This window comes from Cyprinodon variegatus, unplaced genomic scaffold (genome assembly GCF_000732505.1).
Source record: "Cyprinodon variegatus isolate N-32 unplaced genomic scaffold, C_variegatus-1.0 Scaffold419, whole genome shotgun sequence".
NCBI lineage: Eukaryota > Metazoa > Chordata > Actinopteri > Cyprinodontiformes > Cyprinodontidae > Cyprinodon > Cyprinodon variegatus.
The window spans coordinates 476262-497413 of record NW_015150872.1 but is presented as its reverse complement, the minus strand read 5'-3'; the positions used below and the strand labels follow the sequence as shown (position 1 = coordinate 497413).

Sequence of the window (21152 nt, the reverse complement as noted above, 5' to 3'; positions counted from 1 at the left end):
GTATGAATGGGTTAAATAGGTTTTATATTTGACAGAAGATAAGAATTTACCTTTGCTCGTTGACTTAGAGAAATATCTGACAAAACGATTTCCCCAGTATCTGTGCATTTTCCTGAATAAATTATGTCAACTTAAAAGTTTAAATGTTATTGTAGTTTTATAAAATGTTGCTTCAACAAAATGCTGCTTGTAAAAACTACTGTGTCTAACTGCACAGTAGGTGAGTTTGCATATTATTGACAAGATTTATCACATATGTTAGGTCAATCAATAACTCGTTGAGTAGGCATGCACGGTATGCATATCATTTTTATCTCCCCAACTTTACAATTGCTGGAAGGTAATGAAGTTTATAGACTTTTTTAACCTAATTTCTTTGGAATATTAATATTTTAATGATGCATCCTCTTTCACTCTCTTGACTTGCATACCAGCTTACCTCTTTCTTTGTGGCTGCACACTGTAAACCTTCAAACCTTAAATGAAGCCCTCTTCTAGGTGCCTTTCTTGAAGAGAAATCTCATGATGTGCTGAGGCATTACTAACACACAAATGTGAGTGTGTCAAAGAAGGTGTATAAATGTTTTGCAGCTGCTGAGCAGTGAAGTTGGCCGTCAGCACATTCTTACTTCACACACTGGACTGAGCTGTCATAGGGTGAGTCTTTAGAAGTATTTTATTGCATCTTTCATAAAGTAAAGGTAATCTTTTTTTAGAAGCAGTTACCACTTAGCAACCTAGTTTACTGTCTTTACAGCTAAGGTGTAAATAAAACAATGTCAGTCTTGGTTATTAAAAATTTACAAACCTTTCACAATGCTTGTGAAAAAAGGTTTTATGCAATGTTTTTAAATTCTTGTGCCACAGGCTTATTCATATATATATTGCTAGAAACAGTAAAAAAATAAAACATAAAATAAAAAACTCAAATTAGGTAGGAAAAATAAAGTCATGGAGTAACTTTGCATAATTTCATGTTTATAAACGTACATTAAACAGGTTTAATAGTTCTGAAGATTTTGATAAGTCATTTGTTTTAGAGCATGTGCACATTTGTCAGAAGTTGCATAAAAAATATAAAAGTACATTTTATGCTGTCAAACATAAACATTTTCTCCCTTTTCTTTACTCTCACTTTTTTGACATTTTAATATCATCTCAAGAGTATTTTTTGTACTATTTATGCCTTAATTAACAAGCAGCTTTTATCTTTCTTTGCAGAATATATATATATTATAAAAAAACGATGTTGTTTTAATTGTTCAGTTGTGATAAACTCCCTAAATCTGACGAGAAACAGATAGTTTTGCTTATCTCAGTTTTTTTTCTCATTAACAAATACTGGATGCCTTTTTCTAAACTCAGCCATTGAGTGAATAGCAGTAGTTTTCAATATTTTTTTTTCTTTGTTGTTTTTAATAAACTATATCTAAAAAATACACTACTACTACTTTATTTATCATCCTCTATGCTAAAACCTTTACATATAACAGATTTCAACCTGTTATATGAAGTTTTGGATGTTGTTAGAAAAATTAAAGTTAAATCAAATTTGCTGTGATGTTAAAACCCCTATGGGGTCATTTGGTGATTCAAAATGCATGGAAGATGGATGAAGTCCAGGCATTATTTTATTGTAACGTGTAAACATGTTCATAGTGAGATATTTCTCATTCACCATGTCGGTCACTGGTATAATCAAATCAACTCAATCAAATCAAAATTGTATTCACAATGCACCTTACATAACACTAGACACCAAAGAGCTGAATGGCAGAATAAAAATATGAGATAACATTCCAATCATGAAAGTAAAGCACAACACAATATTCTTCTTCTTGGGCTGGACTCCTCCTCCAGCTTCTCTGGGGAGGCTGTTTAAGGAATGCATCCAGCCATAAGATAAGAGCAATAAAAACTAAAATCAAATTACACAATGCAAAATATGCTATAATTGATTTATTAATCATGCTCTCAGTATTTAAACTCAGTGTTACAGGATGTGTTTTTTTTTTTTTTTTTCAAAGAGATATGAATTCATTAAGAGTTTTAAAAGACCTTACAGAAAGAGGAACCTGTTCCAGTGTTTGGGGGGTTGAAGCTAAAAATGGCGTGTTTCGTTTTACCACAAATCGGTTCCTAGGAATTATGGAGAGCATCTTTAGATCTCTGAACTCTACTTGGACAATAACTATTAGCTCAGATTAGCTGAGAAATATAAGGAGTCCGACCGTTTAAATATTTAAAAACCAAGAGAAATATGTCAAAAACTATTTTAAGATAAGAATTTAGCCAGTGAAGAGAATGTTAAATTTGAACAATGTGCTAACATTGTCTTGTTTCTATTAATAAGTGGGCATCTGAATTATGAACCAGTTGGAGACAGGAGAGACTGGTCAATACCACTAAAAAGGGAGATACAGTAGTCCAGTCTAGAAAAGAATGACCCTTTCAGGGCCTCACAGAGAAGATAAAGCTTGATTTTTCTAATTAACTTCAGATAATGATAAATCAAACAGTCTACTGTCCTGACTGCCCTTTAAAGTTAATTTGCAGAATGACCCAAATAAAAGAACAGTTTGACATACCAAGAATTAAACAGTGCTGCTGGAAGTTTTCCCCAACAAACTTACCTCATTTTCATCCAATCAATAAGTGTTTTAGCATTTTTTACCACTGTTGCAGAATTTCATTGTGTTTGGCTCTACCAGAGTTTAATGGGGAATCAATCTGTTTAACAAAAAAAAACACACATTTTATTCCCAGTGCCAGCAAAAAGATGGAAAATAAAATGGGACCTGAAAAGGAGCATTGAGGTACCCTGCCTCAGTGGGACATAAACCATTTCAGTGCTGTGTACTTAACACCGACACACTGCTCCAGTTAACATAGTAAAACCTCATGATTGACTCTGTCAATGTAATGTAAATCCCTTTATTGTACTGCAATGGGAAAGTTCACTCTCTGCATTTAACCCATCCACTTGGGAACTAGTGGGCTGCCACTGTGCGGCGCATGGGGAGCAGTGTGGGGTTAAGGGTTTTGCTCAGGAACAGAGTGGAGGCTGTGGTGATCAAACCGGGTACTTGCAACCTTCTCAGAGCACAATTGCAGTGGCAGCAGTGAGATCAATAAGAAGAAAAGAAAATGCATTAAATAAAATATAACACACTGTTAGAGTGATAATTATAAAATTATTGTGTGGACATATGAAACATTGAAAGAAAGAAGATGCTACATTTCTATCCTGTGATTCAATCAGAAGGGTCATAAACTTTTATGACCTGCATCCAGCATCCACACGGTTGTGTGACTTCCATCCAGTAAGATGGTCATCTTATGACCTGCATCCTGCCAGATAATCATTACTGAGTTCTCTGTTTAAGACACGCCCTATTATGTTGTAAACTGTTAATAAAAGGCTTTGCTGTGAAGGGATCTGGGAGAAAAGGTGCTATTTCTGAGCCAGTAGCTTCTCTCCCCTAGTGCAGAGGTTGACAACATCCCTGTCTGTGTTTGATCATTTCGTCCTCTTAATCTTTTAAACTTACATTTCTCTGGATTAAAACCCAACACACACATCAGAAGAACCAGAGTTATAGGTTAAAAGCAAATCGTTGTACACCCTTAGAGGAAAGAACATTATGGTCCAAGTTGTTCTTTTTAAGAAGACATCTTTTAACAGTTTAAAAGCAGCTAACCTAAGATGAGAGGTATTAACAAAAAGTGACCCATTAACCAACAGGACTAAAAATCTTTCAGGGTCACCTGCACAGGATGAAGGTCTCGGATGCAAAACTATTTCAGAATCTGAGAAATAGTCAGAAGGTCAAAACATCTGAGAAAAAGCTGGAGAAGCAAGCAGAATGACTAGATTGGTATTGTAAAAAAAAAAAGCCTTAAAGACTTTTATAAATATATATTTTTTAACTCTTTCACACATGGCAAAATTATTTAGTAAAGAAAAACGCTGCCAAATAGTAGCACTGTTCATGTTACCAAAGACCAAAGTAAAGTGGCCAGTTAACCTAACATGCAGACTTTCAGATAGTGAAAGGAAACAGGAGTAACAGGGAGAAGCCATGCATGTACACGGAGACCATACAAAAGGCTCGGGAATTCAAACCTGGACTTTATTCTTGAGGGGCAACAGTGCTGGAATCTTTTCCACTTGTATTTTTGTTTATTTTATATTTAAAAGTTCTCATTAAAGTATCAATTGTCTGCTGAGATTTTAAGACAAGGTATTTTTTGTGTAATCCAGACGGTGAACGTAGCACCAGCTTACAGTAACTACTCAGAAGGTAGAGGGGACACTTAAGCACAAATAAACAAATCTGCTGTGAACTAAAGCCATTAACGAAATATTTTTTTCTATTTTCATAACTTCCTTTGACAGATCAGCAGATTTGGATCAGGAGAGAGGAATCAAAATTCAGAAATGGAGGAGCATTCTGACAGTAAGCCATCCCATCCTGGGTTTGTATTGGCTGACTACGCTGTCTTTGCTGCCATGTTGTTAGTTTCCATGGGGATTGGTCTTTTCCAAGCCATGAAGAAACAACGAAGAGATGCAACAGCTGATGCCTTCTTCACCGGGGGTCGGAGCATGCCAGCTGTGCCTGTTGGTCTGTCGCTCTGTGCCAGCTTCATGTCAGCAGTCCAAGTTCTAGGGGTTCCCTCAGAGGGGCTTCGCTTTGGCTTCAAATTCCTCTACATGTGCCTCGGACAAAGCATCAGCTCCCTGCTGACAGCTTACCTGTTCATGCCAGTTTTCTTTCGACTGGGCATCACCAGCACCAATCAGGTCACAATGAGTCCTCAGTTTCTGCAAGTTATTTCATAAAGTGAGCAGGAATGTGTTGTATTATTATGAGTTAAAAGACATTAAACTAGATAATTAGATAAGAATAATAGCTTCTCTTTTGCTTGTTCTCCTGAAAATGAACTGCTTGATAGTTTCTTTTGTGTTTGTAATTTAAACAGCTCTGACACATACCCTACTTTCCAGCTTGATATTAAATTACAGAACAGAAGGATGTCTCTCCAGCTGATTAAATTCCCCTGTAGCTCTTTGACACAGCTTAATATGCTTAGTGAGGAAGGATGAGGACTTGTTTTACTCTGATGTTCTGACTCAAACCATCTGCCTGCTACAGTATCTAAAGATGAGGTTTGGCAGAGGGATGCAGCTGCTGGGAAGCATCCAGTTTCTTCTTGCAACAGTAGGAGCAACCTTTTTCTACTCTCTCATATCCCTGCTACCGTATAGAATATTACATTAAGGGGTTTTATTACTTGTACATGAAAGAGTACAGATTTAATTTTGTATAAAGATGTACTTGTAATTTATTTCTCTTTCTTAGCTGCTTTACACTGGGATTGTCATCTATGCACCAGCTTTGATCTTAAATCAAGGTACAAAAGTGAAATTTGCTTTGTGTGAAAAAAAAAGGATATTTTCAATCATTTAAGAGCAAATCTCTAATATTTCCAGATCTTATATGGTTTCTGCTGGATCTCAGTATTAATTTTGAAATAATGAATTAATCAAAAATATTAGTTGTCTGAAAAAAGGAAATTTTTAAACTGATTATGAAATCCATTTGCAGCCACTGGACTCAGTATCTGGGTGTCTCTCTTTTCCACGGGGATCATTTGCACCATGTACACAACACTGGTAAGAAAAAGAAGGTATTCTTTGATGGTATGAATACTTATTTAAAAAGGTTTATTGCATCTTTTTTTATGTTTTCATGATTTTTTATCCAAGAAATTTGTTTAGGGGTTTCTTGCATTGCAGAATATATGTCACATTAAATGTGGAAAAGTTGTGCATAAAAACCATTACATTGATTGTGGTTAATGAAGAGAATTAAAAGTCTCAGGCTGCTCAGTGACGCAGTGAGTAGCACTGCTGCCTTGCAGCAAGAAGGTTCTGGGTTTGATTCCTGGCCTGGGGTCTTTCTGCATGGAGTTAGCATGTTCTCCCTGAGCATGTGTGGGTGCTCTCCACGTACTCTGGCTTCCTCCCACAGTCCAAAAAAACAAAAATGACTGTTAGGTTAATTGGCTTCTATAAATTCTCCTTTGGTGTGTTTGTGGATGGTTGTTTGTCTCTGTGTTACCCTGCGACGGACCGGCGACCTGTCCAAGGTGTACCCCACCTCTCACCCGTAGACAGCTGGAGATAGGCACCAGCACCCCTCGTGACCCCACTTGGATTAGTCTCTGTATATGTTTAACTTTACTTTGTCAGTATAAAGCTCTTTCTTTTTCCTCTAATGTTTGCAGGGCGGCATGAGGGCTGTGATCTGGACTGATGTTTTCCAGATTGTTGTCATGTTGTCTGGCTTTGTGGCGATTTTCATCAATGGCACAATTCTGGTTGGTGGCCCAGCACAAGTACTGGAGATTGCCAGCAATGGATCCCGAATTAACTTCAATGAGTAAACACTTTTCTGAATTATTGTTTGGGTCCCCACCCAGATCCAACCTGGCTTTAAAAATGTTTCAAAGTAATGATACGATCATTTTAATATGGTGGTAAATACTACAGATCAAAAAGATCAAACCACTGTTTTTTTCCACATTCCATGATACAAAGCATTCTATGTTTTGGATTTATTAAATGTGAAACAGGCCCACAGAATCACTGACCTTCCACCATGCTTAAAAGGCTTAACAATTTTAGACAGACTTAAATTGATTAGTTGCTATCCTTTAAATTTATAAAACATCTATCTGGAGCTGGTGCCCTAAAATAAAATAAAAAACACTGACTATTCATTAATTCTCATCTCTCCAAAGACCATGGCTCTAGTTTAGGTCCTATTTGCAATCATCAAGCTTTGCATTATATGTTGCATTATGGTCTATCATGGTTGATTTGCAGACTTAGTAACTTAGTGCAGACTTATTGACTTAGATTTGCAGACTTAGTGGCAGTCTTTTTATATTCTTAACTAAAGTGGTATGTTTCTGCATTTTTACTGAGGCCTGAATGAAGATTAAGACACAGTACTAAACTATTTTATTATTATATTATATATATGGACCAGGAATATGGCATGAAATTTATATTGAAAAACAAACAAACCATATTTTTAAAAGAAAAAATTGGGCTGAAGGATCTTTGCTTTCATATCCCATACAGGGCCCTAATTCTGTTAGTCTTTTTGGGTCAAATTATTGCAATTTCACTCTGTTACTGGTTTTTATTCTATGGTTATGTGGTCAAAAAAAAAAGTGTATGAAATATTAAAACGGTTGTGTTGTAAGTTGTTAGTGGTTCTTGATGTTCCTCCACAGTTTTGAAGTCGACCCACGAAAGCGTTACACCTTCTGGAGCCTCACAGTTGGAGGTTCCTTGGTTTGGTTGTCCATGTACGGAGTAAACCAAGCACAAGTTCAGCGCTACATCTCCTGCCGATCAGAGAGAGATGCCCAGTGGTGAGTGTTTCTATGAATTACCCACATATCGATTCATTCACTGTTGATTTCTGTTAATTCCTCATCATAATGGGCCTGTTGCTTTATGGTTAAAAAACAGGAAAAATGAAATGGTGTTTTTTTTTGTTTTTTTTTTACGTTAAATTTAAATTCTTACATGGACTGTTGCACGAAAAATACATAGAAATATAGGTATGTTGCGAATGTTGAAGTGGGGGGTTATTGGAGGGGAGGGTAAGAAATAATTGGAATAAATAACCACTTTTGAGACTAATTTTTTTGTTGTTAAATAGTCCCTTTTCCACTGAAAGGATTTGTATCATGTGCGAAATAGGAGTCCAGAATAATTCCCAATGCCCAGAATGTTCAGCCTGTGAGAAACTGCAGCTGGTTGGAAAAGGGGGTAATGTTAAATTTAGTTACACAGCAAGAAGTTATGGTTTGTTTTTCTTTTCATTTAAGTTAGATTAATATTATTGCAATATGTAATTCTGTTGTTGACTCGTTGTTCAACAGTTGAAAAGAATGGTCTGTGGGTGAGTGTTATAAAATACCTTGCAATCTAGTAAGAAGCTCAGCAAGAACATTTTGGAACCCAACAATTAAGCTGTGAAGCACCATTAATAGTTAATGTATTTTAGAATATAAACAATTAGGAATTCTGACTGTTTTTTAGTTTGTTGTCTTGCCTTTGGGATATTTTTATGTTTGTTTACTCCTCCCACAATAGACCAATTGCACCTTTACTGACGTTTCTTATCCCATCTAAGAACGACAGCCCATTTTATTTCCTTTTTTTTTTTAAATACATCTATAATAAAGGATTAAAACGCATAATGATTTTGTTATTCAACCACAGTATTTATCAATGATCAGTACAGAATGGGAGCAAATGGTGTTGACTGGAATTAAGAATGCTGTTTTTATTTTTCAGGGCTCTGTTTGTGAATCAGGTTGGTTTGTGCCTGATTGTGAGCAGTGCAGCAACCTGTGGCATCGTCATGTTTGCTTATTACAACTTTTGTGACCCACTGAAATCTGGGAGGATCTCTGCACCTGATTTGGTATGATGATGGCTCTAAGCAATTACATAGTTTGTCTAACACTAACTCAAAAAAGTAGTGTTTCAGTTGGTTTACAAACTTCCAATTTCTAATGCCAGAACAGTATGAGGCTGTGAACCTCAAGTCATCTGATCTCAACCAATAAAAGCAGAATTAGCTCTAATGCTAGTTGTAGCTCTACTGTACTGTCAGTTTCTAGGCAAAGGTTAATCATGGATACTCTTTCTCTCTACTCTAGACATCATTTTAGGCAAACTTGGTTTGCTGTGTACTATACTAAGTGCTACTGTCAAAAGTGACACACTGTCACTCTTTGTTCTCATTTGAAAAAGTACATGCCATTCTTCGTGCTGGACATATTTACAAAGCATCCAGGCTTCCCAGGGCTTTTCCTGGCCTGTGCATACAGCGGGACTCTCAGGTATTTACAATCAGTTTATCTCTCAGTGTTAAAGCCTGACTCCAACATTCCTTTAGCCATCAAGGTGAATTATTTGCACTTGGAGTGTTATAGAATATAACTAAAACAGAAACATCCATCCAAGTACAATGACATAAAAACATTTTTAGCCTGACAAAATCATTTCTTTCACTCCAGACATAATTTTAAAAATCCTCTGTGATTACTTATCACATATAAAAGGTCTTGCTTCTTTAAAGTATTCCTCTCTATATCACAAGGATCTAACCCTAGCCTCTTCATGAAATGTTGTGCAAAATCTAACTGTGTAGAAAAAGTGAAAGCCTTGGTTGTTATTAAACAAAGAAGTCAAATCTCACTCATTGGAAATATTTCTTCTTTTTAGCTGTAAACATTTAGGACTTTTGGCTTTCTTTGTCTGTTTTGGCGCAAATACAACATAAACATACATTATAGCTTATAGAGTATCCAGCAGCAGAATGACTGGTGACCTGTTGTCATGTTTAACAGCACAGCCTCCACGAGTATCAACGCCATGGCAGCAGTGACGATGGAGGATCTGCTGAGACCTCATCTGCTCCACATGAACCAGAAGAAGCTGATCCTTGTTTCCAAAGCACTGTGTAAGTTGAGTCTCACAGAGCAGGTCAAAGAGTTAGGTTAATCTTCGAAACATTAGTGCAAACACTGGGGGAAAATCTTAAATGCTTGCAAGCTGAAAAACTCAAATTTGCTGGAAGTCAAATTCATTACAGTTTATTTGTATAGAGTTAGCCTCAAGCAAATGTCATCTTAAAGCTCTTTACACAGAGATTAAGGCAAATTCATACCCAAGCTGTTGTACCTATTACCTATACCTTAGCCATACCTTATTAACAAACCTAATAAATAATAGTTCCTAGTTTCTGTTTTAGAATGGATCAGAGTTCTGCTAAAAGGTTTTGAAAACAAAGAACGGTTTTAAAAAGAAATCTAAATATTATGCTTCTTCTGCTCTAAAACTAAAGATGCAAACTGCTTTCCTGCAGAGTACAGATACGGTCTGTGTAGTATGATAAATATTTCTCTCTGTTTTTTTTTAAGCCTTCCTGTATGGAGCTGGATGTATCACAGTAGCAGCTCTTTCCTCCTTCCTGGACTGGGGAGTTCTCCAGGTAGTTCATGTAGAAATGATTAATGTCTAATGGCAGCAGGTAGGAGGTGTACACCTTCTCTTTGTGCATGCTTACTGTAACTCAAGGTCATCCTACTTATTTTCTTTAAAAAATGCATATTAGGATTTTTTTTATTATTATTATTGCATTCATAAGCCCATTGATCCTTAGAAATAAGCACCTGCAGAATCATTTATACCGTAATAAATGAATGAATTAATAAAACTGTTGTGAGTGGGATGTTTTCATCAGGCATAACAGGTTGTTTTTATGCATTGTTTGCAAAAATCAATATTTATAGGTTTCTTTCATCTTAACTCCTGGATTTTAATCTTTTTATTCTTTTGAACTTAGACTGTTGTTTGCCTTTTTTCCTCAGGGCTCATTCACTGTCATGGGCGTAGTCAGTGGTCCAGTTCTGGGCATTTTTATTTTGGGAATGTTTGTCCCAGCAACAAACAGACTGGTGAGTTTGGGGAAATTCAGTTAAAACTGATGATTGATTCAAATATAAATCCTCAATTGCAGATCATGATAGTAACTCCTCAAAATAAAACAATGATTACTCAGAATGATACTCAGAAAAGTCAAGCAGCAGAAGGACAGAAGGAACAACTAAAACTCTGGATCCAGATGGGTCTCTGCAAGAAAAAATTGCTATGAATACATAAATATTATATATGTAATGTTAGAAAAGAAAACGTAGAGCTACATGAAAAGAAAAGGAAATAATTTATCTACTCCAGTGTAGGATGTTTGGGCTAAGTTTGAGGTTCTTGTTGAATTTTTTAGTGATTTTGAGTCAGTTGCATTTCTCTTACAATGACAAAATTTAAATTCCAGAGTGTTTAGAAAGAAAGCTCTTTCATTGTTCCATTTACAATATCCCTACGTTGACAAGTTGGGCTTGTTATCCATTAACCCAACACATCTTTGATATGTGAAGTTTCACTTTTATGATGCACAGTCACAATAAAGGTCATGGTTTTCACACATACCCGCATGTATAATGGTCTCAGTAGCCGTAAACGGCTACATTAACGAGCCGTTGGTCTGACTCATGCATCACTTCCTGTTTCCATTTCTTAGATCTTTGTATCTATTAAAGAAGCTTTATCTTTTATGATATCCTATGCAACCATATTCTTATGAGGATTTTCATTTTCACCATTTAAGTCTACAAACCAGACTGGATTTGATTGCATTTCACACACTGCAAAAACAATCTAAAAAGAAGTAAAAAATTCTTATATTAAGTATTTTTACCCTTAATTTGAGCAGGTAAATGCGATAGTTTGCCAATGGAATGAGTGTTTCTAGTCTTAAAATAATTAAAGATAAATTAGATGATATGCACTTGAAAACAGACAATGCAAATGTGTTTTCTTATTTTAAATCTAAATTGTCTTGTTCTATTGGCAAAATGTCTCTTTTATCTCCTCAATCCAAGAACAAATGCACTTATTTTAAGAAAAAATAACTTATTTAGATTTGGATTTTTTTCAAGTGTATTTCTAGTTCTTTCACTTGCCATCGAAGAATCATACTAGATCAGGACATTAGTGAAATTAGGCGGTCCAGAAAAGCAATCTGGACATGCTGAACAATGCCAGTGGAGTTCAGAAAGGTTGCAACAAAACTGTTGAAGTTATTTATCATTTATTCCAGGGGGCGTATGCAGGGATATTGGTGGGTTTCTGTGTCTCTCTGTGGCTAGCTGTGGGTTCCACTCTTTACCCGCCCAGTGAGGAGACAATGGGTGTCCTGCCCAGCTCCACACAGGGCTGCAGCCCTGCTAATGGAACACTGAGCAGCAGATCTAACCCAGACGAGCTCTCCATCCTGACCCCACTTCATCCTGATGACCAAGGGTTAGCAACTTCACTTTTTCACTTGTTGATAGTAAAGAAGACTAACTTTAAATGTCTTCCTTCAGAGGAATCTTCTTTTGACACAAATATGAGAGATTAATCTTTTATTTAATTACTTACAGTAGCATTTCACATATGTGAACAGGTACTGTAAGTAATTAAATAAAAGATTAATCACTCATATATATTAAGTCTGCTTTATACTGCATCTAGAGATAATAAATGAAGAATATCAAATATCTTTAAAATTGTAATTAATTTTTGCCATGTGCTTTGTTTGCCTAAAAACAGCGGCATCCTTAACTTCTACTCCATGTCTTACCTCTATTTTGGAGCCATGGCCACCAGTTCAGTGATACTGGTTGGGCTGATAGTGAGCTATGCGACAGGTAAAAAGATGATGACAGATTTAACACAATGATCATAGATACATGCTGTGAAATGGGCAGAGTCACTCCTACACTTTGAAAAAAATCTTTTTGTTATAGATTTGTTTGCAAAAGTATTCAGAAACCTTTAAAGTACCTTCTTTTTTCTTTTCTTTATTTATTTTTACAATTATAAATCCTGGGAATCTTGCAGGGATTCTTTCAGATAATCAACAATCTATCACAGAATAGATCGTGGTTAAATGAAAGTAAGAGGATTCATGGTTTTAAATAGTTTTTTCATTATTTTTAACCATCAAAATCAGGAAATGTTAACCACCCCCTGTAGTCCAGACTTTCAAAAAGGCCTCCAGGATTTGTAAGAGAACATTAGTAGACAAGGAACACAGTGTGCATGTGAAGCACAGTTTAAAGTTTGAATCAGGTTCTAATCGTAAAAGATGAATATAAAAAGATAAAAAAAATTTTTGTGTGTCTTTGGATAGAGATTCAAAATCTATTCGTTTAGAGTGATCTTTGACTTATTTAAAAATGATTATCGGTAGTTAAGTTTTCAGTCTAACGTCTTCCACTCTCTTAATCATTTTTTTCCTTTTTTATTATTTATCTGTCATTCCATTTTTTTTATATAATTCTCTTCTTTTAATGTGTCATTTTATTCTCTTTAACTATTTGTGTTGCCTCTATGCCACTGCAATGTCCTTTCTATATGTTTTCTTTTTTATTTTCTTATATGCAGCCCTTTTAATTGTCTTGCCACTGAAATGTTTATATGAATAAACTTGATTTGCATCAAGGCAAAACAGGTTAAATAAAAATTTATAACATAAGAAATTTTAAAAATCCTAGTGGTGTAGTTAAAAGTAAACTTTGCTTAAGCTACTCATAGACCCCTGTGTTAATCGCACACTGGAGATGAACTGCATAAAACTCTTGCATTTAGACTATAATATGGTCAAACTTTGTATTTGAAATAAAAACTAAATTGAATTTTTGTCATGTCATTCTCCATATATTTAAAGTCAGGCTGTCAGGTTAGCAGTAATATGTATGTGTCCTATTTTGACATTTGAACCAACAGTTATGAAAGCAGATATACCTCAGTCAGTTCACTTTAGGTTTATTTATATTGCACACAGTTACCAAAGAGCTGCATGGTTGAAATAAAATCTGAATATATAGAACATATACAGAAACACATAGGCACACAAACAGAGTTTATGTGTAGTCAGCTAAGATGAATCTTTCTCAGATGCCTTCTGGACGCTTTCCTCTGGAGGTGTTCCAGGCATGTCCCGCCATGATGAAGGCATGACATGACGGAGGGAGGGAGGGAGGGCCAAAGGGGCAGTCCAGGACATGAGGGAGGGACTATCCCAGAATGCCTCAGGCTTTCCCCTAGAAGAGTTGAAGGAGGTGTCTGGGAGTCTGATAAGACTGCTGCCCTCCTGGGTCCTGGATACGCGGAAGATACAATAGAATAGAATAGAATAGAAGATTGCTTTATTGTCCCACAATGGAGAAATTCTGGTGTTTACAGCAGCAAAAAGATTAAAGAAAAAAATGGTCACACAAATGTGGACCTTATAAAATGTATAAGAATAATACAAAAGTGAAGAGTTAAAAGATAAACACTGTAAAGTACTGTAAAGTGGTAAAGTGGTAACAATAAAATACCAAGAACCATATAAAAAGCAACTAGAGACGTTCTACTTTAAACTTGAAGTATTTGCGATAAAAGAAAAACACAAATGCACATCATGCCTAAAAAAAGGAAAAAATAGTAGCCATGTTTCAATTTGAGAATTGTGCTATTTTGCTACATTTATAAAAAAAAACTTGCTATACAAAGGCATTTTAAATTTTTTGTGATCTAGATCACATAGGATCCTTCAAAGGGTGTGAATACTTAAGCAAGGAGATGGAGCTCATTTCAAAGCAAACAACAAAGTAAAGGGCCTTTGGTTCCTGAATCACCTTTTTTTTGCAGGTTTTATTCATGCATTAACCAAACTATCATGTTTCTGTTGCACACAGGGCCGACAAAGAGGAATCAAATTAAAGAGGGCTTATTGTGGTGGGACCTGAAAAAAAAGAAGACTGAGATCTCTTCTGAAAACACAGTATTTGTAACAGAGATTATAATATTAATACATAACCATAAGATCCCCTCAAGTATTTCCTGTTTGGTAGTATTTATCTGTAATAGTATCTGTTTCTCTTAAGACCAATTTGATATCCAGGATGTTACCCTGCTACAGCCACAATGCATGCTGGGATACGCAGCATATACCTGCAAGTCACAGAAGAAACAACCAGGTAAGGAAACCGTTTGTATAAAATAATGCTCTAGGTTTGTTGGAATTGTTTGTCAAATTATAAATATTTTTAAATGTTGGATGAGAATAACACAAGAAGTATTTTAAAAGTTTCTTTTTCATCCTATTTTTTTTTTCAGGAGGATAAATTACCAAATAACCCACAGCTGCTTCCTTTGACGAACCTGCCCAGAGACGGCGTGTTGTAAATGAAAAGGAGGGGGAGTGACTGTTAGAATGACATTTACCATCAGATTACTCCTAATGATTCCTATTGGCTCTTAATCAGTAGAAACAGAAAAATTGCTTTAATCTGTTTTAGTTTATCTTTTTGAAAAGATTTTTTTAAATATATCTTATCCTTTGACGCTTCAAAATACTGGCACATCCAGAGCTGCGTGTATTTCCTCATTTTCACTTCGAAGAGCCATAAATACAGATAATATTCAGTCCAGTTAGATAAGATGAAACTTTAGTTTCCTTCTGTACTGTTTCTGGAAAGATGGAGTGTTTTAATAGATAAGAAGGATTTAGTCTGTGTGTACATTAGCAGTAATTCAGAGCTAAGTTCCTTATCTTATTATCAGGCCTTTGCTTTTGCTTCTCCTTTTTTATGATTGGGACTAAAGTGAGTCACAGCTTTTTACTCAACGGTTAGTCACTTTATATATGATTGTTGAACATTAAAAATTCCCAATGAGATAAAAAATAACTATTACAAAGTTCACAGCATGAAGGGTTTGACTTCTACAGGTTTATTTTCTGTGACATTAACATAGATTTTATAAAGTGATTGTGTAACTTCTAATGATTTGTGAAGATCCTGTGTGTTTTTTCCATCCTTTATTTTGTCAAATGTTGCTAAAGTAAGAGCATAAATCTGATAAATTTTGCCAAGCACACTGCAAAAACTATGTAGAAATTAGTAAAAAAAAAATCTTAAATTAAGTGTATTTCTGCTTAATTTAAGTAGGCGAATAAGATGATTTCCCAATGGAATGAGTATTTCTACTATAATGATTAGATGATGTGCATCTGAAATAAGGCCATGCAATTGTTTTTTCCTTATTTTAAATGTAAATTGTCTCGTTCCTTTGGCAAAGTGTCTCATTTACCTCCTCAATTCAAGAAAGAATACACTTATTTTATGAAAAAATGAATTAATGAGATTAAAAATGTTTTTGCAGTGCAGTTCACTACATAAAAGTATGGAAACAAATTATCTGTATAATTATTTATGCTACATGGAAAACTGCTGTACTCTGATTATCAAAGCCCTATGCATTTCTTCATGTCAATAAAACTCTCTATTTTTTGCCTTTTCTCCGTGTGAGTCTCTTCAGGTTAACTATTCATGTTAACTATTTTTAACAAATTATCTGGAAAATTTTGATTTTAATTTTATTTACGCAGTTAATTCAGGAACAGAATAACCACAGTGTGGGTTAGCTGAATTAAATGCAAAACTTACTATATCCTTTTTCACACATGTAATGCTGACTGAGATCTAGAGCGTTGTTAATTTTAAATCATCTATCCTATTTGTGTTAAGATTATAAGTTAATGTAAATTACTTTAAAACTTATCCTTATTTCTTGTAAATATTCAACACATTTAGATTATCAATGTCTTCCAGATTCCTTGCATCTTTCAATTCCATGGGAAATGCCTTAGAAAGCATTAAATATTATAGGAAAACTGTGAGTAATTTCTTAGACCAGTTTTATTATTTATTTAATAATCATTGAATCGACTCACCAAGCCATGCTTTGCAATAAATAAATCCTTTTATTCAAATGCCAGACAATGTGTTAGAGTGACTTCAGTTTTTTTGCTGAGCCTTTTCCTATTGGTTGATACACACTTATAGTCAATTTGCAGAAAAATGACAAATACTTCCAGGAAATGACCAGAGGGGTGTATCTTTAATTTGACTTAGTTAATAAATCAGGCTTAGTTGGCCATGTCTGACTTATTTTGTAATTTGGGTTTCAGAAAGCAGCAGGGTAAATGAATATAGAAATACTGCCCAGGCTTCTGGAAAGAAATGAGAGATTGAAAAAAAAATTATTCCTTTATTGTCAATTTAACTTTTAAAATCTATTCTTATCTATATTCTTACTGCTTTGTGGCCTCTTTCTTCCTCCCTCATTTACTTTGTTCCTTTGATGTCATCTCCTTGTTTTATGTATGCTTTGTTTTCAGTGTATGCCTTTCCTTTTACTCACTTTTTGCATTGCTGCTTTTATTGTTTTATTGTTTTTTTACGGATTTTAATTTGGGATGTTTTGGAATGCTGTGTCATGCCTGTTCACCAGCACCTTGGGCATTCTGTTGATTGTTTTTAAGTGTGCTCTTTAAATAGATATGGATTGAACACATTTCCCCATCGCATTTCAATGAACTGAACTGTCTGCTTACCGTTTATGAGTGAAAACCCGAAATTAGCAAGAGAAATCCAGGTGGAACCCAGTAATCATGGCTCAACAGGTTGAAACTGGATCTCAGAGAGGAAAATAGGAGACCCTATTTTATGTTTCAGTGTGTGAAAGCCACATCTATTAGTAGCAGTGATGTTGTAGCGCCACCAAAGGGCCAGCAGGTTTACCTACAGCCTCTTCTTTGGTGCTGTGTTAACTGCTTGGAAAGTTAGTGGCACAGCTGGATGATGTACAGCAGCCAGGTTATCAGGTTAGATATGCATCAGTGCTATGCTAATGTTAATTCTTTTTTAATAGACTCTGTTTCCTTTTATGATCATTTCTAATGTAATTATAAAGGAATAACCTTTATATTAATTCTAAAGGCTTAATTACAGTGACTTACTATAGATTGAACGATTTCAAGTGATTTTTTTTTTTTTATCTTACATACTGTTTCTGTTATCAGGGAGGCTATTCCTCCAGTAGTTGAGGATCAGTAGTACAGGGGATCTCTCCAACAAATAAACAACATGTGGGACTGGAAGGAAGCACTAATTACAGCGTTCACCTGTGGTTGCTCTTCTTAACCTTTTTAAACATTTTACCCCTGGAGAATATATATTTTTAGCCCAGTTCAGGTTCCAAATTCATCTATAGATATAATTAAACTGTTGAGAAAAGTAAAGGAAAGTTTGACTGTTGTTTGATATACAAAAAAAGTAAAAACCTGATTCTTGCCTCTTTTTTTGTATCATGTCATAGGTACGTGATGCTATTATTTTCTATTGTCTAAGTCTCAGCAAACACTTCTGCAGTGGAACCCATTCCCACAGAAGGTTCAGACTTAGCACTAGATTCACTGGTTAACCGTTTATCACATTACACTCACCTTAGAAACAAGAGCGTAGACTAATTTCTCTTACTCACTAATGTAACGTTCATTTTTATAGATTTAGCTGAAAGAACCAGTAATTGTTGATTACTGCTTTGATAACCTTCCTTTCTGCATGAAGCGTTATAGTTTATCTGTGAAAATTGACATTTTGAGAAGAGGATTAAATCATTGTTTTTGTTGCTCACTATTGATTTCACTTCTTATACTGGAGTAGGCAGAAAAATATTTCTCCAAATCAGCCCCATCAAGATTATTTTTCACCAGCCTTCACTGCCTATATAACGACACAATAAGCCAGACTCGGCCAACTAACCCTGGCTTACAAACTAGGCCAGTTTGAGAAGCACTTCTCTGGGTGTTCAACTCTGGCTTTTCTGAGCTAGTTTTATGAAATTACTCTGAATTTGGCAAAACTGGAAATATTCCGTCACTGAAGACAAAAGTCGTTGCCTCGAAACTAAAGGAGGCTCACCATTCCCTCTGAGAAAATACCATTTTATACAACTACAGGCAGTCTTAAATAAAAGCAATTGGATCATGTTTTACAACTTAGTTTGAAATGTTTGGATTTATATTGTTTTACTGTGTTAATTAGTGGGATAAATCCTGTGTTTTCGCTTAAAAAAGTGTTGGTTCTAGACAGGGGGCAAAGATGCCCTTGTAGAACTGGTTTTGACCCCTGTACCAAAGACACAGTGCAGAATAAATGTATGATAAATAAATGTATGCATTGGAACAGAAACCACAACTGAAAAGAGGCAACAATTATATATATAATTAGTATAGTTTCAATATAGTATAATATATAACTATATAACTAATTAATAATTAGTATAATATAGGTTATATTAATACAACATACACAAAACAATTCTATTGTATAACATAAAACCACACTGCCCCTACCTGTTAAATTTGGTCTAGGACCACCATTGACTTAAAGCTGCTCATACTGTGAGAATGTCAAACTGGTCCATGTTTAAACAGATTTGTTTTTATTACTATTAAAATTATAGAATTTAGTTCACTTGGCAGTTTCCTGTATTTTTCTATATGATGATTTTATAACGCAGTTTGCTGCTAGATTTTTTTTTTACTGAACTTTGGGCCAAAGTGACTGTAAAATAATCACATTTTATAAGAATTGAGATACATATTTGCTCCCTTCCCTGATGATGCTGATGTATGTTGTGAGAAGCAGCTGCAGTCAGTCATTGTAACACAATGAGCACAAAGCAGATTCATTTCACACGGTGTTCATTTATTGCCTGTTATTCAAACATTCTGTCTAATAATGATATTCCCAGACACCTCCTGCTGGGAGGATTTAGAAGATAAACTAGCAGTTCAGTTTTTAATGTTGTGCTTCCGTGCACTTTGGTCCCGGATCCTGCAGCTGATCGTGAGGCCGGAGCTTCACCACTCATCCGAGGCCCGGTTCGAGTCCTCTTCCGCTACAGCGCAGTCCAGGCGCTGCACGCCGGGGAGCGCCAGGTCCCTTTCGTTAAGTTTCTCCAGAAACGAAGAAAGCAGTCGTTTGTTTAAATGGTCCGTCAGTGTCCTTTCTTCCTCCACTCGCTCCTTGGAGACGTCAGTCCCCGTCGGCTCCGCTCCTTCCGCTTCTGTGTCCATGCCGAGCTGCAGAGGCGCAGAGCGCTGCTGGTTCAAGGGCAACCCGTTCGGGTGCTCACTTTGCCCGGATTCCTGCTCCATCCAGCTCCCCGCGTCCGCCCCGGATTCCGTCTCCATTTGTGATATCAAGCTAGTCTGCAGGGCGGCATTTTCCAGTTCTTTGAGTCGTTTGCTGTGAAGGCCGCAAGCAGGCGTTTCATTACCTGCCGGGCTGTTGTTGTTGTGCGGGGGCTCAGCAGTTTGCTCCATCTTGCTCTGCGTCACTTGAGCAGCTCATAGACTGATGGGAAGCCAAACTGACAGGTGTCGCCTCCTGGTGGATTGAAACAGAACTTCAGCTTTCCCATGGAATTGGAATTTTTGTGTATATAGTTTTGTTTTTTTATTCCTTTTTGTACTTATAAAATGAATCGTTTAGACAAAAGACTGCACGTAGAGAAGCACATTTCTACGAAAGATGATTAGGGCCACTGCAAAAAAAAAAAAAGTTAACTTATTTTTAAATTGTATTTCATTTTAATATGGGAAAAAATTCAGCATTCTGAGATTCTGGGATTAAAGTAAGAATTCTGAGATTAAAGTAAGAATTCTGAGATTAAAGTTAGAATTCTGAGAAAAAAATCAGAATTTTGAGATTAAAGCTAGAATTCTGAGAAAAAAGTTAGAATTCAGATTTTTCCCATATTAACTGTGCTTCTGTACATGCAATCTTCTGTCTAAACTTATAATTTTATAAGTACAAAAAGGAATCAAACAATTTTCGCCATTGTGTTCATAAAATTATTATATATATTCTAAATATTATTATTATTATTATATTAATACATATTATATTATAACAAGCAAAAAACCGATTTGAAAAAATGGAACTGAAAAACTTTTGATAAGTACGATTTTTTTTTTTAAAGAATTTGAAAGATTTTTTTTACGTGTATGGAAATATTGAATTAATGTTTTTACTGGTTGCTTTATTTTATTTAGATTTTGTGGTTTCAAACTTTTCAAATTTGATCTGATTTCATTCATTTCATCTGGAGTTAACACAAGTGGAATAAATAAAATAAGATTTTATCATTCATTTTCATTTTTCATTTGTTAAACTTGGTCTCCCTAAAAACTGTATAAACTACATTTAGGAGAAAGAATGTTTGTTTTATTTAAAACGAAAATAAATCTGAGCATAATTCTCACTTTCAAACAATTCACAGTGAATTCATAAATATTTTTTTCAAATGATAGCAGATGGTATTTGCGACAAAAATTTGGATATAGGAAAATGATCTAAGTGTTTGGTCTAACAAGCAGGATGTTCAAACATTCAATGTAAACTCCAGAGTCTTTACTGAGAAGAAAACTGCCTAAATGGTGTCAGTGGATGGGTTGTTTTTGTTGCTGTTTTGCTTTTTTTTATATATATATATCCCTTAAAATGTATCAGAAGTTGACAGAACCCCGTGTTAATTTTCACTTTCAAACAAATAAAAATATTACGTCTAGCTTCATGAATTATTCTCTCTTTCAGTGCTTTCAAGT

The 21152-nt window shown here is 35.3% G+C and overlaps 1 protein-coding gene across 1 annotated transcript; it reads left to right on the top strand.

The window, feature by feature from the left end:
* The first annotated feature begins 4410 nt into the window (after positions 1 to 4410).
* Positions 4411 to 15796, top strand: slc5a5 (solute carrier family 5 (sodium/iodide cotransporter), member 5). The gene is made up of 16 exons (XM_015388310.1): positions 4411 to 4807; positions 5160 to 5225; positions 5367 to 5418; positions 5613 to 5680; positions 6295 to 6449; positions 7312 to 7452; positions 8387 to 8516; positions 8849 to 8937; positions 9448 to 9560; positions 10021 to 10091; positions 10471 to 10557; positions 11760 to 11962; positions 12254 to 12351; positions 14389 to 14474; positions 14578 to 14670; positions 14810 to 15796. Exons 1-16 carry the CDS (start codon positions 4442 to 4444, stop codon positions 14876 to 14878), a joined length of 1887 nt encoding a protein of 628 aa, XP_015243796.1. The 5' UTR covers positions 4411 to 4441; the 3' UTR covers positions 14879 to 15796.
* The last annotated feature ends 5356 nt before the right edge of the window (positions 15797 to 21152 follow it).

Bases quoted from the DNA above. Each gene is read 5' to 3' on its own strand.
- slc5a5 (XM_015388310.1), top strand. From the start codon at position 4,442: ATGGAGGAGCATTCTGACAGTAAGCCATCCCATCCTGGGTTTGTATTG. The intron at 4,808-5,159 runs GTCACAATGAGT...TGCCTGCTACAG, and splicing joins GCATCACCAGCACCAATCAG to TATCTAAAGATGAGGTTTGG. The intron at 5,419-5,612 runs GTACAAAAGTGA...ATCCATTTGCAG, and splicing joins AGCTTTGATCTTAAATCAAG to CCACTGGACTCAGTATCTGG.